This window comes from Chinchilla lanigera, unplaced genomic scaffold, assembly GCF_000276665.1.
Source record: "Chinchilla lanigera isolate Chin_1 unplaced genomic scaffold, ChiLan1.0 scaffold00073, whole genome shotgun sequence".
Taxonomy (NCBI): domain Eukaryota; kingdom Metazoa; phylum Chordata; class Mammalia; order Rodentia; family Chinchillidae; genus Chinchilla; species Chinchilla lanigera.
The window spans coordinates 6,602,402-6,621,132 of NW_004955474.1; the positions used below are offsets into that span (position 1 = coordinate 6,602,402).

Sequence of the window (18,731 nt, forward strand, 5' to 3'; positions counted from 1 at the left end):
TCCGAGTTTGCTCTTGGACCCGAGGCTGCTGCAGAGGCCTAGAGGAGCCGCCGGCGCTCAGCATGATTTCCTGAAGGAATATCTGAAATACACACTCTGCCTGGGCTTGGGTGGGTCCCGCTCGGCGGTCTACCCAGTTGTGATCTTTCTTTAGGGACACGGGCATGGCTATTTTCTTCTGCATTGGAGGTCTGGCTTCGATAATACTCTATAACTTGTTGGGCTGTGGATGCTCACATTTTTTTGAGTATATGGGCCAGTTTTGTAGCCATCAGAAAACCATTTTACTTACTTTAATGGCCCTGTCATCCGTCGAGCAACCCCTGTGGCCCTCCCCTTGACGAGTAACAACTGAGATACTCGGTCCTATTTTGTGCCCATATTTTTCAGGGAAGTTCTTTCCTGCCCCTATCCAATTCCATGAATTCAGATTAAAGCTGTGGAAGATTTTACAGTAGATTTTATAGTCCAAGTGTGTGGGAGCTATTTTGGTCGTGAGTTGTACCTTCATGGGTAAGTGGAGTTGGGATGGCTTGATTCCAGCGTTGGTTGTGAGTCCATTCAACTGGTAAAGAAACTGAGACTGCTCTTGCGTTCTAAATGCTGCAGTTCTTGCCCCTTTTGTTCAGAGAGTGAGAGAATTGGACTGGCAGACTTAATGATGGCCCTAGTTTACTTGGGTTGGGTTACACAAGGTCCCAGCATGTTGTAGGTTATGCTGCGGCGTCCATAAGCAGTCTGTCTCCTAGCTTACACAGTAATGCTACTGAAAGTTACAAGTGAGTCACATTTTTATACATTAATTTGTGGCCTTCCTTTTCCCGTGGCCTCTGTAATAGAAGGCTGGGTCAGTGACACTGAGTGTATGAGAGTAAGCAGATTCATATTTAAGAAATGCTTATTAGCAACATTTATGCTTCGCAGTAAATACTGAACTTTCCTACAGAGAGTCATGTCACAGTATGTCATACCATGTCATATATATATTTAGAGGGATTTAGTGTGGCTGTGTATACTTTGAACTCTTGGCTTGTACTCACTGTAGGAATGAGGTACCCAGCCGGGAGTGGTGGCCCACACCTGTGATCTCAACATTCTGGGAAACTGAGATGGGAGGACTGCAGCTTGGAGGCCAGCTAGGCAACTTAGTGATTTAGCAAGATGCCATCTCAAAATAAAAACAGGGCTGGAGATGTAGCTCGGTATGAAATCCCCATTATTGGGGAGGGAAATGAGGGCCCAGAAAAAAATTTACAGTAAATACCTGAGAAGTTCTTAAGATATTGTTAATTTAAAAAATAATTCGATGGTATTATCTCATAGGAATTTGGTTCTGTTTTTAATTATAGCTTTTATGCTACAATTGCTTATTCCATGTTAATCTAAGCACTTAGTAATAAGAGTAAGGCTTTTAAAAATAATGAAGAGGGAACTAAAATGTCTTCTCATTAGCTTTCTTTTTAATCTTTTTAATCATGAAGGCTATCACTTTGTGGTTTTTTTAAAAACCAGTTTTCACAGTCTTGTGATAGGAATAGTTATCTATTAATTAATAACGGTGTATTAGAAAGAGAAAGAGGAGGAATTTCCCCCTCTGTGATTAGTCCAGTGCCCCCCCTTTTTGGAGATGAGCATTACTTTTCTTCAAAGACTGTTACAGGTTGAGCATCTCTAATCCAGAAATCTGTTATGCAGAAATATTTCTCTCAGAAAGCTTCAGACTTTGAAGTGTTCTGGATTTTCTGATAAGAGAAGCTCAAATAGTAAAATCTATGCGAATATTCAAAAATCCAGAAAATCTGGAACACTTTTGGTCCCAAGCACTTTGGTTTTTTTTGTTTGTTTGTTTTTGCTTTTGTTTTTGTCTTTTTGAGACAGGGTCTCCCTTTGCAGTTCAGGCTGGCCTTGAGCTCACTTTGTAGCCCAGACTGGCCTCGAACTTGGAACCGTCCTTCCGCCTCCTGAGTGCTGGGATTACAGGCGTGGGCCACCATGCCTGGGTTCAAGCACTTTGAATAGAGGCTGTTCCACCCATCTGCTCTGGGTCCTGCACTTTGTTAAGGGTGGGGGATAAGATAACCTGAATGTCACAGCCTCAGGAGCTTTCAGTTTCAGGACTGCTGGGGTTTACTGTAAGGATGGTAAGGATGGAAGGAGAGGCTGAACAGCTTCCTACTGGAGAAGGCTTGGAGAGTTAATTTTGGAGAAATGAACCTAGGGAGATAAATCTGGTGGCTTTTATGTTGGGTGTTTTGCAGAAGAGAGGGAACAGAGGTTGAGATACTGTAGTGTGCTGCAGACTTTGGCACTTCGGATGCTGTTGGCTGTGGTGTGTGGTCACTTGGAAAGTGCAACGTGGGGGACATAGAACGTATTATTTCTGCCAGACGTTAAGACAGTGGATCCTCAACGCTGGCGTGTGGTAGACCATTGAAAGCTGTAACAAGAGAGAAATAAAAACGAAGCCTATTTAGGGAACCAGAGGACTTTGGCGTTCCAGGCTGTCACAGCTGTCTTCACGGTAGGCAGACATCGAGCAGCTAGGAGAGCCAGTACTGGAAAGAGTCTTTCTGTTTTGAATTTCTCTTTTTTCCCACCAGTGTTGATCTTAAATATGAGTAATATACAGTTCCCTTCTAAAGAAAAAAAAATTATAAGTCCCAGTAGTGGCCTAAATTATTTTATTAAGGTGTTGAAATTTTTAGATATATATACAAAGCCAAGTACGAAGTAAAAGTACATTAATGAACAAAATATAAACAAAACTGTGAAAGCAACAAAGCAAATTAAACTTGGGGGGATGGGTGATGTTATTTTGCTGAAACCACCGTAATCTTTCTTTGCATAGTGGATGCATTGTTATCTGCCTTGATATAGGTGTGCAGTTTTCTGTGTACTGTTTGTCCTATGAAAACTTGATTCCCATACCACCTTTTTGTATGTGAACGCTGCAGAGCTAGTTTGGCTTTCATTTAGCATAGATGTTAATTTCCTTGCAAGTCCCTTTTGTGCCCTTTTTCTTCAGCCTACCGTAATACTCTTACTGATTTTGGATATGAGATGTTTATCCAGATGATCCAGAGTGTACTTTAAAACTACATTATCAAAATGAAAATGCAAACTTTTCAAGACTTCAGAACTCACGGCTTGTAGTCGGCTGCCGCCAGTTTAGTTTATGTAGTTCTGTACCTAGTTTTTGCATTGTTGATGTTTGATTTTAGAAATCAAAGCTGAAATTTAAATGATATGTAATTAACCAGTTAGTGCTGGTGGTAAACTCTAGGCACAGAAGTGCCTGGTTACTTATAATTATTTGTCTAAACTTCTCTTGAATTACTCATCTGTAATCCAATGCCAGATAACTACCTCTAGTTATGCACCAGAATAAAAATGTTTGTCCACCTAGGTTGGTCTCCTGTAACCAGGAGCAGTGTTTCCACAATGGTAATAGTCCAAAGGAAATTCTTTTTAAAAAGCATGAAGCTGGGCATGGTGGCGCATGCCTGTAATCCCAGCACTTGAGAGGCTGAGGCAGAAGGATCACTTGGAGTTCAAGGCCAGCCTGAGCTACATAGTGAGACCCTGTCTCAAAAAAAAAAAAAAAGTAAAAGCATGGAGCATGGGTCATTCTTTACTTCAGATAGTTGTTTTATATTTTATTTATTTTTCGTTGTTACTATCCTAAATCAGACTTCCTATTTATCACCCCATAGGCTGACTGGTCTGTCTGCATCCAGTCCAATATAATACTAAGATGAGGTTACTTCTCCTAAAGTACTGAGGTAATCACGCCATGCATCTGTTGATTTGCAAACTATTTCAGGACAAGATCTTTGATTTCCTAGACTTCTACAAAGACACAATAAGTATTTATGAATTAAATGACTGATAAAAATAATAAGCTAGTTGAAAAGTAGGAGAACCTTGAGATTTCTATTTATTTTACTGTATTTTTTGCAGGCTTGGGATTATCTCAGGGCCTCACACTTGGTGAGCAAGCGCTGAGCTGTCTCCCAGCCTTCCCTTGTAGATTTTTAGATGGAGTATAATTGCAGAAGATACTGTTTAAAAGCTAAGTCTGAGTATTGAAAACATACTTGTAAAGGATTTCTCAGCTTGTTAGTATGCTTTTGTTAAAGTGTTGTGAAGTCCAGAGCATTATATAAGCCTCTCCTACTCAAGTAGATAAACCAAAGTTATCTTCAAAGCCCAGGGTAAATAATTCTAGAGTTTTAGGCGATACCCTTCTCCTTGGTTGATTTATCTAGCCTTCAGATGTGTGCTGAAAGATCATTGGCCAGCTCTTTTCTAGAGCCTGGGGAAAACGGCTGGGGTAAAGGTGGAGGCAGACAAATCGTTGTTCTCAAATAGCTTGCATTCTAAGAGGTGAGCAGCAGAAGCAAATGACAGGCGCTTTCTGATGGTGATGGGGTGGGATAGTGATGCCACCTCACATTGATAGGACTGAAAAGGAGCTGAGACCGATGTGGAGGTCATGAGACTTCTTACTAGTGGCCCTCATGCTCATAGGACTGTGCTCAGCTGTGGTCAGCTGTGAGAGAGAAAAGCCCATGGTTTTGGCCTCTGGGAATATACTTTGCCTTTTGAATGTTTATGGTATGAACTACAACTATTGGCGGCATGGGGTATGCATTGTATTTTCTGGATTCTTTCCCTACCATGCCTGCACAGGTGACCCCTCAAAAGGTGAAGTGAACCCTACGAGCTGCCTGGCTCTTTTGGCTTAGGAAGAGCCTCTCCTTTCTCCACGTGGTCCTCAGCACAGTGATGACGAGGACGAGGACACATGTGCTAGTACATAGCTTCCATTCCTGCAGGATAAAATTAGGGTGATGAGTCATGGAACTAGATGGCCAGACCATTTTGCTGCCATGCCCACAGGCTCCTTTTGAGAGTTCTCTTAGCATAGGCTACCGTGCCCAGCATGTGACCCTGTTAGAACAGATAAGGGTGTCTGATCACATGATAGTCATCTGTTCTGCCCACTGGCTTATGAGGGGTCTGAGCTCTGGAATCCAATGTGAGCCATATTACATAGAAACTGGCCAAATCAGACCTTTTTTATTAGCTATTTGAACTTTGCCCTTAGGTCAAGAAGAGACTTCTCCTGTGACTTCTGGTCTCTTGTAATAGGACAAATAAAAACACATTCTTCTTATAATGACTTTACATTATATGAAGCACAGATACCTGGTGGAGAAGAAACACCAGAACCATTGTCGTTCTGCGTGTATTAACACCTCCTAAGAACTCAGTAAGATATGGAAGATACAAATAATACTATCAACCAACTTGACCTAATTAACACATAGAAGATTTGATTGAAATGTTTAATGTTTAAATTTAAAATAATTATCACAGTGAAACACACACTGCCATTGATCCCACTCAGAATACTTCCTCTCACTTCCAACGCATGCATCACTCTCCCCACCTCTGCAGCAGCTCTGGAGTCCTCTTTCATGAGTGTCTTTACCAAGTGGGACCATCAGTATGGTGAGTGCTGCTGCCACGCACTGTCCAGCAAAAAGGCAGGCTTGTAAAAACATGACGCCGTGTCCTCATCCGCCCTGTTCACCCAGTGTGTCTCCGTGTGACTTCTGGCTCTTCTCCAAAGTCAAAATGGCCGTGAAAGAGAAGCATTTTTAATGGCTTCAGGACATAGAGGCAGACAGCACAGCACAGCTAAAGACATTCATGGAAGAGGACTTCCAGGACTGCTGCAGAAAGTAGTGCGAACCATTGGATAAGTATTTTCCAACCGAGGGGGAAGATTTTGAGGTAGATTAATGGCAATATCTTTTACTGTAATAAATTTTTAAAAGCTTAAACACTGTATTTGTCATCATACTTTGTATAGAATACTACTCAGGAACTACAGAATACTTACTCCTTTCCACTGTACATGAAATGTTCACCAAGATAGATCACCTACTCAGTCATAAACCTCATATATCAAGTGATAGAAATACTGCAAAGCACTGTGCTCTTGCAAGATAGTAGAACTGAATTAGAGATTGATAATAAGATACCTGGAAGATCTTCATATATTTGGGAGATGAAATAGCAGTTTTTATTGCTCATGTACTGAACATGAAATCACAAAGTATTAGAAAGCATTCCAAGAGAATGATAATAAAGGCATTGCAATTATTGAAAGGCATTTAAAATAGCTTTGGGAGAAATTTTTTATTTTAAAGGCTTATTGTAGAAATGAAAGTTTTAAAATTTAAGCCAAGGGTTGACAAACTTTTTCTGTAAATGGTCAGATAGCAAATATTTCTAGGCTTGGTAGGTCGTATAGTCTGTCACATATGGTTATGGTCCCTATTTAAAATGTAAACGAACAAGCCAAACCATTTGCTAGGTGGGAGTAGCACAGAAATAGCACTGGCCCCACCGGCTGCGGGCTGAAGTTGTTGAAGTCCGACACACACTTATGTGTTAAAGTTCTAGAAAGAACAAACTAAACCTAAGTAAGCAGAAAGAAGCAGAGAAAGATAAGTCAATTAAGTAGAAAATGGACAGCTGAGAAAATCAGTGATGACAAAAACAGCTCTTTGAAAAGGTCAATAAAATCAATAAATCTGCAGTCAGACCAACAAAGACAGAGAAGACAAATTACTACTCGGAGGAATGAGAGGATATTTCTGGAGATTCTAAGGACTTTATTATGTGGAACTTTATGCAGTTAAGTTTGACAACTTAGAGGAGAGGCACACACTGTCAAAGATCGTTAAACCCTCCCATAAACCAGGTGTAATGACATGCATCTGTAGTCCCAGCTTCTTGGGAGGCTGAGGCAGGAGGATCCCTTGAATTCAAGGCCAGCCTGGGCAACATAGCAAGATTCTGCCTGAAAACAATGACAAAAACGAGAGTCCCTTAAAACTTTCTAGGTGGCAGGACTGGTGAATTCTAGCAAACATTTTGAAAGATAAACAATTCTGTATAAACTTTTCTTAAAAATTGAGTTAACAACACACGACAACTTATTTTATTAGAGTAGTGTTATCCTGAGGCAGACACTACAGGCACACTGCAGGCCACTTTTCCTCATAAACATACCGTGTATCCCTGAAAATAAGACCTAATCTGAAAACAAGCCCTAGCATGATTTTGTTTCAGGATGCTCATAGTATAAACCCTACCCCCAAAGTAAGCTCCAGTTAGGGTCATCAGCCAGATGGACGCCTTTAGTATATCCGCTACAACACACCATGGGCATGTTGAATTCATAATTTGGACTGGGGCACAACACGTGAATAAGGTGTGCATGAACATACAGGGTTGTGTCTAATACGAATCTTCATAATTCAATACATCATGTGTTGTAATGGATGTACTTAATGTGTGAACTAAACATTTTCTGAATTTTGGTGCCTGTAATTTTTTGTGGTTTTTGTGTGGGCCATCGTTCTTTTTTTTTTTTTTTTTTTTTTGAGACAGGGTCTCATGATGCAGTGCAGGCTGGCCTTGAACTCACTTTGTAGCACAAAGTGGCCTTGAATTCAAAGCAGTCCTCCTGCCTCAGCCTCCTGAGTGCTAGGGTTATGGGTTACAAGTGTGTGTCACCATGTCTGGCCTTTTTTTTTTTCGAGACAGGTTCTTGCTGTATAGTCCAGGCTGGCCTTGAACTCAAGGTGATCATCCAGCCTCAGTTTTCTGAGTGCTGGAATTACAGATGTGCACCACCATGCCTGGCTTCAAAATAGAAAATTTTTAAAGAGAGCTCAGTGGTACAGTGCCCCTGGGCTTTATTCCCAGTACCACAAAACAAAGTAGAATTCATAAGTGAGTTTAGGTTGTAGGATACATGGATAATACAAACAAAACTCAGTTGTAATTCTAAGTACTAATGACAGTTGGAGGACGAGCAAATGCCATTTCTCATAGCCGCTCTTGCAAGTGAGGCCGTGGTAGCGCTTGTGTTGTAAATGTTCCCGGTGTTTGTGTAGCAGGTGTCTTGGACAATAAGGTGGTGTCCCCTGTACAGAAAGCAGATTTGCTCCCTCTGGGAAGAGGCAGGTTTGTTTCGGCTCAGTAGGAGTGATGGGTTCCTAGGCTTGGGGTCTTCCGGCTATGATGCCAGTGCTTCACATGCACAGCCTCTCCCTGGTCCCCTCCTCGTCTGTCCTGTGGGATCTGAGCTGCAGGGGAGTCGCACACATGATCCTGATAGTCCTGCTGTGCTATGAGTAGTCTCATCGTGGACCCAGGCCACTGGCGTCGATGTCATCGTCGTCCGTCAGTGTCTGTGGCACCGTGAGTGGCTCATCATCAGCTTGTGAGGAGCACACAGTCTCAGCCCCTCTCCGTTCTTGACTTTTGGGCATGAGGACGCAGGTGACAGGGCAAGACTTCAAGGGCAGGGTCTCGGCCCGTGGGCTAGGCTGAGGAATGGGAAGACATGGGCATCTGGTAGTAGATGGCCTCATGCAGGTGGCCACAAGGAGGATCAAGGCGGGGGTGGAAGGGCAGCAGTTTTACCTGCTGACGAACGTGCAGGTGCTTAGCAGGGAGGCAGGATCGAGCAGGCCTCCTGGGTGTGCTTCAGCGTTGCCCTCCCAAACCTGCCTGCGGCCTGCTGCAAGGCAGTATGTCTGTTCCTGCAGAGCTTGGGAACCCTGGGAGCTGGCAAAATGGGGCCACGTGAGGATGCACAGCTCTGGGTAGAGGGAAAACCTTAGGCATTTGTTAAGTTGACCTGCAAAAGTGGGTGACGGTGAAAGGATTGCACAGCATTGCTGCTGGTGTGGGTCCACTGTCTCCTGTGCCCTGACTGCCCCTTCTTGGGGAGGTGGATCGGACTTGGAGGCATCCTCGCCTTTACAAAGGACCAAACCATGCCCCTGTTTAAATGTGCCGTGAGCACCGTGGGGAGAGGGACTCAAACTTGCATGCTCTGTTGGATGCGGGTCGTCATTCTGCTTCCTCGGTGGGGCGATGCCCGGACTCCTCCGATGGGCTGGGGCAGGGTTTGTCATGGGAGGAAGCTGGCGGGTGCGGTGCCCAGGGCCCTTTGTTGCGTGTGCTCGTTTGGAACTTGCCTGCTGTGTGTGTAAGTGGAGCGATGTCTGTGTAGGACGGTACCATGGATGCGGTAAGTTCCAGAGAGGATTCTTCCGGTCAGTAAGAGCCGCAGAGAACTTCCACATAAAAGGGCGCTGGAACTTTAGCCCCCCACCCCGAGTGATTCCTTTGAGCTGAAGTTATTGTGACTTACGGTTTTGTAATCTATGTAAAGAACACATCTGACTCAATAGAAAGACTACAAATTCAATACTAAAAAAACACCAAAAAACAAAAAACCCACCTAGGACTTTAAAAGAAGATTTACAAGTACACAATATGCACATGGAAAGGTGATCCGAATCATTATTTATGTGGGAGTTGTCAGCCGAACCATGAGGGCTTGAGACGGTCGTGGTAGAGTGCTTGCCTAGTGCATCTGAGGCCCTGGCTTCAGTCCCCAGCGCAAACATAAAGGAAAACAACCAAGCAGCCAACCAGGCAGCCACGCTCTAGCCCTGCATCTGCATCAGAAGGCGTAAAATTCGAAAGACCAGCACAAAGGCTGTAATACCAATTGTTGACTGGGATATGGGATCATTGTTACTCTCACATTACTGGTGTGGGGGGGAAATTGACAGTCAAATTGGAAAATAGTTGGCAGTTTCATGTGAAGTTAAAAATATACTTCCCTGGGCTATGGGTATTGCTCCGTGGTAGAGTGATTTCCTGACACTTGTAAAGCCCTAGATTTGATTCCCAGCGCAGTAGGGGTAAAAGCTGATTTGGTGACCCAGCAAGTCTACTTCTAGGTATTTATTCAGAAGAAGTGCAATGGCATTCATGAAGAACTTGCATGTAACTGTCAGATTAGTATTATTCATCAGCGTTCCAAACTGGAAAGAGATCATACATCCATTATCAGGAGAATATAGCTACACGTTGTGGTGATTCACATGGTGCAATATTTCTTAGCAATACAAAGAAACAGGGCCAATAAGTAAATCTTAAAAGTATGCTGAGAGAAAAGGTCCATACTCTATGATTTCTTTATGTTACAAAGTGATCACAGTCAGTAGAAAACATGCTTGGAATTTTGAATGTTGCTCCTTAGGCCAGTGGTCATGTGGTCTGATACTGAGCTGTGGACCCTTTGGGGCACACAACTAGGACTCCTTGACTATGTGCCGTGTTGCTGAGCTGTGCGGTTTGGTAGCCCAGGTGTGTGAAATGTGCTTTCAGCTTATTACACATTTTCAACTTATGATAAGTGCATTGCTTGACCCTCGCAAGCAGAGGAACATCTGTGAGGTTCTGTTCCTATGAAGGTCCCGTCTGGGCACAGAGCAGAACTAGTCTGTGGTGACGTGTCGGTGGTGACATGTTGGTGCTGCATGGGGTAGGATGCAGGGTGGGGGTGGACTGCATGGGAGCAGACTTGGTTTTCTCGATTTTAGAACAGCACTGGTAAAAATGTAAGAGGAGGTAATGTTGTGATTAAATTTATTAACCTTGGCATTGTGAAGACTTGAGCTTGAGTCCTGGATCTACCATTCACTACTATGTATGTGACTGTGGGCAAATCATTGAACCTCAGTTTTCTTGTCTGTGAAGTAGGGATGAGAATGGCTCTTACGTCACATACGTTGTAGCGGTAAATCAGACAATGCCATGATGATGCCAGTGCGGTAGGTGCACAGTATTGATGGTTTATTTTGGCAGCAGTAGTTGCCCATGCACACACTACTCGTGTGTCTTTTCCCACCCTCCTGCTTGGGTCCACAGCTCTCTACACTGAGCTGCATCCTCAGCCTTTGGATGTTTTGTTTGTTTGTGTGTTTTGAGATAGGGTCTTGCTAGGTTGACTAGGCAGGTTCCAAACGGTAAGTCACTGGAATTATAGGCAGCAGAACCACATTTGTGTTACTCATAACTTTGGAATGAGTATTGTACTTTTCATTTAAAAAAGAGAACAAAATAATTGCTGATTAGGCGCTTATGGATCTTTGATGTTCTGTGAGCAGATAGTTTACTGCTATTTAGCCTATCACAAGTGTACTGTCTTATTTTTAATCCATGATGATAATGAAACTCACTTCTTGGTTGGAAGTTCTGTCTGACCATTGGCTAGACGAAGCACCGCTTTGATGGGTCTGCAATCTGATTATTCTTATCCTTTCCCTCTGTGGGCACTGGGTAGACACTTCTTAAATAATTCCTCTTCTGCTATTTTAGATGGCTAAGGAGGATTTAAGAATCTTCTCAAATATAAATTGCCCTGGTTTGAGGCAAATTGATCAGACTTGGGCTACATAAACTGTTTGACGTATAGTTGCCAAATGTATTACTCCAGAAACTCCTTCAACATTAATTTGAACATTTAACGGATTTTTAAAATAATAGTGTAGTACCTTAAAGGGTACTATAGGGAGCTAGCTCACTGGAGATTTGAAGATGTTTTTCTCTATGTTACTAGTTGAAGTTTTAATTCTTTGTGTGAATTAGGAGTTTCAAGTCTGTTAATGAAAGAAAAAAGAAACTGGAAAGAAATAAGATGATCAGGCACAAAAAGATTAAAACTTTTTATGAGAGGCGTTAGGAAGGTGTTTGATGTGATTATGTGACTCACAGTTGTCTGAATGTGGAGTTGCTTTGGGGTTGATAGTGATAAATAGAAATGCTTGCTTCTAGCATTGCATCTCATTTCAAGTTCTTGAAGGCTGTGTGTTAAAACGGTTTTACCCAAACTTCAGGAATATCCTCCATCAATCTTTAAAATGGTTATTTTGTCATTTATATTTTTCTTAAAAATAAAACGTATGCATAGTCTGCTGTGTGTTTGGAACCTGTAGTAACTCACTCGTCTTCACTTTCGATTGCAGCACCGGAGCGCCTTCCCGCAGGAGCACGGCCATGGAGGTGGTGCCAGCCGAGGTGAATAGCTTGCTTCCGGAGGAGATAATGGACACGGGGATAACGTTAGTGGATGAGGATAGTATTGAGGCTGTTATTGTTTCATCCCCAATTCCCATGGAGACAGAGCTGGAAGAAATTGTCAACATAAACTCTGCTGGTGACTCTGCGGCCACACCCACTTCCACGGAACCCGTCACACTGTACAGTAACCACACTAACCAAGTTGCAGTGAGCACCGCAGTCCCTAAAGCAGACCCTAATACCACAGTGAAACCAGCTCTTCCAAGTGGCCTTCAGAAACTTGGTGCTCAGACTCCTGTGACTATATCAGCCAATCAGATCATTTTAAACAAAGTATCACAGACATCTGATCTTAAACTTGGCAATCAGACCCTTAAGCCAGATGGACAGAAGTTAATTTTAACAACTTTGGGCAAGTCTGGTTCACCAATTGTTTTAGCACTACCCCATAGCCAACTGCCCCAGGCTCAGAAAGTTACAACTCAGGCTCAGTCAGGAGATGCTAAGTTGCCACCGCAGCAAATTAAAGTAGTTACCATTGGAGGGAGGCCAGAGGTGAAACCTGTCATTGGTGTCTCAGCACTGACCCCAGGAAGCCAGCTGATTAATCCTACAACTCAGCCCTCTGTGGTTCAGACCCAACAGTTAAAAACAGTGCAGGTAAAAAAAACAAAAACAACAAAAAAAGGGAGCTTATTAATTAAAATGCATGCTTAAAAACATTAAACTGATTCTTAGTTGTATTTGTGTAGGGTTATTAACTGCATAGCTCTTGCTGAATTCCTTTGAATGTTGCCTTAAGGAATTGTGTGAGGTTTTCTGTTGTTTTTAAGTTTGATAGTCTTAATGTTTGTGAAGATTTTTGCCAGAACACTTAGAACAAATTCATTTCTGGTTAAATTCCAAATCAGTGTACTTGTAGCCTTTTATTTGTTTTAAGATGCCTTTTGTTCCTGATGGTAGTTTGGTTATAAGGATATTTCGCTGGTGTAAACGTGGCAGACTTGCTGCAGAGCTATCAAAAAACCACGTCAACACAAATTGTTTGGGTAACAGGTGGCCAGTGGCTAGGGGAACTTTGCTGCTCTAGTGTGCGCTGGCCAGCAGGTCTCTGTCACTGTCATCACTCGTGTATGCAGGGTGAGGACAGCAGCACTTGAGGGAGGGTAAGATACCGTCTTCAGAGGTTAAACCAGCCGGGCTTCAGTCAGCCTTTTGCTGCCCACCAGCTGTGGAACCTTGGGCAGGTTTCTCTGTCTTCAGTGTAAGGTGGCCACTTGGTCTTAGAAATATATGGTGCTTCACAGTTCTCGAAACATCAAGAATCCTTCAGAAGAGCATCTAGTATTAGTATGAATAAGGCCCTAAGATAGGTTACCAGAATGTGTATTAAGTGGGTTCCAGCCACCTGCCCTTTTTTGTTTGTTTTATAGTAGGATCTAACTATGTAGTTCAGGCTGGCCTTGACCTCTCAGTGATCCTCCTGCCTCAGCCTCCCAAATGCAGGGATTACAGGCATGCACCTCCAGTTTTGCATGCGGAAATGGTGTTCTTAGGCCATCACTAAGAAGCACAGTGATCCTCTGAGGACCAGAAAAAAAACATGTGTCCCCGGTCTGAAAGAGATGCCTTTCAGAGGAAAGGAGAAAGGTGAAGGCAGGAGTTAAAATAGCGAAGGAAGCGTGTCAGGGAGGTCTGGCGAGAGCGGGCGCTGTCTCTGTTCGCTGATGTTTTGTTGGCTGTGTGGACAGAGAATTAGAAGCTTACTTTGCATAGGCTTCGCATTTAAGAACTGCAAGGACTTCTCAAACCTTGTGGGTTGCCCGTGTCCCTCTGCCACTGTTACGCAGTGTTCTCTTCATGTTCCTTGTGATTTCTTGCTTCTCTGACTTCCTTTCCCTTGTTTTTGCGAGGCTCTTGCATGAGAGCCCTGTCCCATCAAGCGGTCTTGGCTCAGTTTGGAAGCTCCTTTTTATTGGTTACAGAATGGTGTTGTCACTTTGGGTCTTCACCATGTTCACGGGAAACTGATAAGTCGGAGCAACAGAGGGAGAAATACCTTCCCAACATCCTGCACTTAACTGATGGTGACAAAAGCATGTTTACTGTAATGCTGTGACCAATCCAAAAATCCAATGTCATTGTTTCTCACTTATGAAAACAATATGTAAACATATTGTGCCAATAACATGGGTACTTGTATCCTCTAGTTTTCTACTGTGATTCCCTAGGTACTGACAAAAACTGGGGTCTAATTCTTAGAACTTGTTTTATTGTTGTTACTTCTGTAAAACCTGATTCTGTTTATTGAGTATTTTGGGGGTTTTGTTTTTTGAGACAGGGTCTTGCTATGTAGTTCAGTCTGCCCTTAAACTCCCTATGTAGCCCAGGCTGGCCTCAGATTCCTGAGTGCTGGGATTACAGGCATGTGCCAACACGTCCAGCTACAATTCTGTTTATTAAAAAACAGTTATTGTTTATAAAAAATAACAAAACAATCTATTTAGAATATTTTTTTACTTATCCAGTTATTTTTAGGCGACTCAAAATCTTTTTTATATTCTAAGCAACCCAAGAAGCTCTTAAACACTCTGAAAAATCTACAAATCTCTATCTGTTTTAGACACCAGAAAATTTGGTTTATTCCATGTTGTGTATTATTTTCTGGTGTTTTTCCTAGATAGTCCTCACTGTTGTCTTAAATTTAATCAGAGTATTGAGAGTGTTAAGAGGGGAAGAAGGCAGCCCGGATTCATAAGAAGGGGCGAGGTATACTTACACTTAATCACAGATGCAGAAACACCCGCGTTGGTGTGCGTTACGTGTGAGGGTGGTGAATGAGTAGCAGACGGGACAGTGTGCGTACTCACTCCTAAACCTGCCTAACACAGTGACTGATGAAAAGCACTTGTGTGCACTATTTGGTGATATATTTGGCTACCTTATTTGTAAATTTTCTTTTTTTTCATTTTTGTGTTATTCAACTGGTATGATGAACTTGTTAAAAATGATCCTTTATGCTTTGTTTTACTTAATAAAGTTTGTTGTAGGGTAATTGAGAATCCATAATGCAAGAAGCTATGGTTCCTTAATGGAACTGGAATTTGATATTTTCAGTAGTAGTCTTCTAAAGAAATATAGCCACAAGGGCGAGATGAGATTGTTCATTTGAATAATTAATATGCTATTGGTTATATTGTTTATATATTTTCCTTATTGGTAGGTATTCATATAGACATTTGACTGTGAATGTCTTTAAACTTTAATCTTAATCTTTATAGCTAATGTTGCTTTTGTTAGATACATAATTTTAAGAATACCAATATCTCTACCTGTTAAAATCATTAATTGTGTGTACCTAGACAAAATTCCGGTTTGGCTTTTGAGTCTGTAAACAGTTGGAAAATGTTTTTCCTTTATGTCTCCCTAAATTGCGTTAAGTTTCTAAAGTATAACTAGGAATTTATCTTGCTATCCTTGCAAGCTGGGTATTATTTAATATATGAACAGATCTCTTTTTTTTTTTTTTTACAGTGATTCTTATTTCACATATATTTTATTGTGTCAATAATGTATTCTAAATGTAAGAAAATGTATTTTGAATGTAATATAATATGCTATTTAATTTATAGTTTGAGTGCAAAGAACGAGTACTTATTTAGTTCATGTCTTCCAGCTTCTGATATATTTCTGTCACTCAAGTTGGTCATGTTTATTCATTTGAGTAGCACTTATTTCCAGTAGTAAGTAGTATTTCCAGGAACTCAGTGTTCATAACTATCAAAAGATAAAATTTAATGTTCTTCATACTGAAATTTTAGGATCTTGATCATAGGTAAATTTCTGCTTCTGACTTTTGAAAGAAGCTATGTCTTTGTATGTGACAGTAATTAATATCAAAACATTAATACCTCTACCTTCTGACCAGGGATATAGCTCAGCAGCACAGTGCCTGCCTGGCAAGCTCAAGGTCATGAGTTCAATTTCCTGGGTACCAAAAAGCAAAAACAAACAAACAAAAAACCCTTTACCTTCCTTGACTTGTGGGAAATTTTAGTTCAGATCAACAGTGTGCCATCTGTATAACTATAGATCAAAGGTGAAAAAAATACAGTTTCTCTTATTTTGAAGAATTTAAACAGTATTTTAGTAAATAACATTACAGAGCCTTTGCTGTTACGATGGTCTTGTTTTACCAGTCTTGTCTCTTTGTGTCCTAGGACTTTAACTTGTTCTGTTTTCCCTTTACCTAGTCCTGACACATATATTGAAAGTTTAGAATCTAATCATAAGCCTGTCTTTAATATGTGTTTATATTTTGCATCCAGGGGCCAGGGTAATTATACATAGACATGACCTCATTGTTTGTACTGTTTTAACTTTATCTGCTTGTGTTATTGAATGATTTATTTGAAGAATATTGCAGTGTTTTTTATTGAACATTTTTTATTGAACAGAACCATATTACTGTTAAAATTAATTTGATTTTTATCATGAATGCATATGAGACTAAAATAACGGTATAATAAAATGCAAAGGTATTAGTATATATGGGCTATGGATGTAATCATGTTAATATTTTGATGACTAGCTACAGTTTAAGTGTTTTTAACATGACATAGATATAATTTGTTAAATGAGCTGGTTTTACCTGTTCTACCATGTATGAATCTTGTGTCTAATTTTGGTTCAGTAGTTGCTTTATAGAAACAAATGGTCTTCATAGTTATTTATATGTTTCAGATTGCTAAGAAGCCTCGAACACCAACCTCTGGCCCAGTAATCACGAAGCTGATCTTTGCAAAACCAATTAATAGTAAAGCAGTTACAGGACAGACAACTCAAGTATCACCACCAGTCATTGCAGGTTATATTTCTTTATAGTTCGTTAAGTCGTGTATTTACCTTTAAGTTTACAGAAGGCTGTCCTGCTCCTGTAAGTTGTTTTAGTGCAAGTAAAGCTTATGATAAGCTAGACTAGTTCATAAGAATTGTCATACTTAATACATGAGCGCTGCAGGGAAAATGGCTTCTCTGAAAATCAGTCCATTACTTTAGCCTCTGTAGTTTTTGGTAGAAATTTACCATGGAATTAGCAAAGTCTTCATAACTCCAGTAATACTAGTTACACCGAGATAGTGTTTGCTGCATGCCGTTTTAGCTTTTTACCTAGAATGACTTACGCTCCCTGACAGGCCCATGAGGGACTAAGACATCCCATTTTGCTCATGTGGAAAGGGAGGCACTCTGCTGGTAAGTGGCCAAGCTGAGCTTGGAACTCAAGCAGTTTGTCCCTGGGGCTCTTGCACTAGGTCTAATAGATTTAGATTCACACAGGGGAGTATGATATTTCATGGTTTCTGTTTGAATTTTTGGTTTCTATATTTTAATACAGTTCTGTAGGAACAGAAGATTGTCACAGTGGTAGGAATTACTTAAGCAATAGCGGAATATTTTACCAGCACACTCTGTAATGCAACCTAGTTTCTTTTATTATATACTTTAAAATTTGGCATCACCGTAGTTACCACCTCCAGAGTCTGGACTTCAGATGTACATTCTGTGCATTCATCAGCTTTCTTGCCTTTCTGCTCCCAGTGTAGCAGTTTTTTGACTTTGAACTCTTGGACCCATTGATTCTTCCACTTCCTTTTTATGCTCACTGCTTTCTTTACTCAGCATGGCTCCATGGCTTGTTATTATTACTCCCTGATACACATCCTTGGTTGCCTTCTCTGTCTTTCCATACTGCTTGTTTGAGTCCAGTTCTCCTACACTTTGCCTGGCAAGCAGCTATCTAAGCAGTTCAGTTCTCGATTGTTTAATTTCCATTTTGCTAAAGGCTTATCTGGAAGCACCTCTGAATAGTAGACTTTGAACTAAGACTTTCAGATACTTGGTACCCATCCCTTAAATGTGTGTTCTTGATGAGAGTATTGCAGATGGCCAGCCATCTCTTATATACATATTTAAGCCACTTACTTGGGCAACTACAAACAACAACAACAACAACAAACAAAGTCGAAGGCACTTACTGCTATCATTCTTTTTATTTATTTATTTGGTTAGTTAGTTGGTTATTTAGTTAGTTAGTTAGTTAGTTAGTTAGTTAGAGGCAGGGTCTTGCTATGTAGTTCAGACCAGGCTTGAATTCATCTATGTAGCCCAGGCTGCTCTCAAACGCATGGTAATCTTCCTGCCTCAACCTCCTGGATGTTGAGGTACAGGCGTGCACCACTACACATAGCTTTTAATAACTTCATAGACATAGCAGTGGACAGCTCTGAGTCAGTGGCAGTAATTTGTCATTTTCCTGTGTGGGAGGCTGAGTGAGGTGGTGAGGGTGAAGATAATGGCCCTGGAGGGCTGACTGTTCTCTTTCTCTTCAGGCCCTCAAGAGAGATTTGTGGGGGTAGAAGAGGCAGAGGTCTTGTGGGCTGTCACAAGAAGGTGGCGGGGCTCCAGAGGAAAAATGACAGTATGAATTGGGGCTAGTTGGGGAAGTAGACTGCAGTTGGTCTTAAAGTGAGCAAGCCTTGGAAGTTCTAAGGGACCGGGGTCCTAGTCCCCTGGGAGGTGTGGGGCACTAGAGGAAATGAAAGTAATGTCTCGATGCAAACATTTTTACTGCTTGAGTCTAGGTTGAGTCTGGGAAGTCTCTTAGAATTCCTAGTTAGGGGCTGGGGATTTAGCTCAGCAGCACAGCGCCTGCCTGGCAAGCACGAGGTCATGAGTTCGATTCCCGGTAGGGGGGGGGGGGG

At 41.6% G+C, this 18,731-nt stretch overlaps 1 protein-coding gene across 2 annotated transcripts in view; it reads left to right on the forward strand.

Annotated features, from left to right (window-relative positions):
- Lin54 (lin-54 DREAM MuvB core complex component) overlaps nucleotides 1–18,731 on the forward strand; it is a gene marked incomplete in the record, with an annotated part of 60,139 nt that overhangs the window by 1,636 nt on the left and 39,772 nt on the right. The window contains 2 exon segments of one of the 2 annotated variants that reach the window (XM_005401388.2): nucleotides 11,916–12,630; nucleotides 16,714–16,837. In XM_005401388.2, coding sequence (XP_005401445.1) covers nucleotides 11,947–12,630; nucleotides 16,714–16,837 — 808 coding nt within the window. 2 annotated transcript variants of the gene reach the window in all.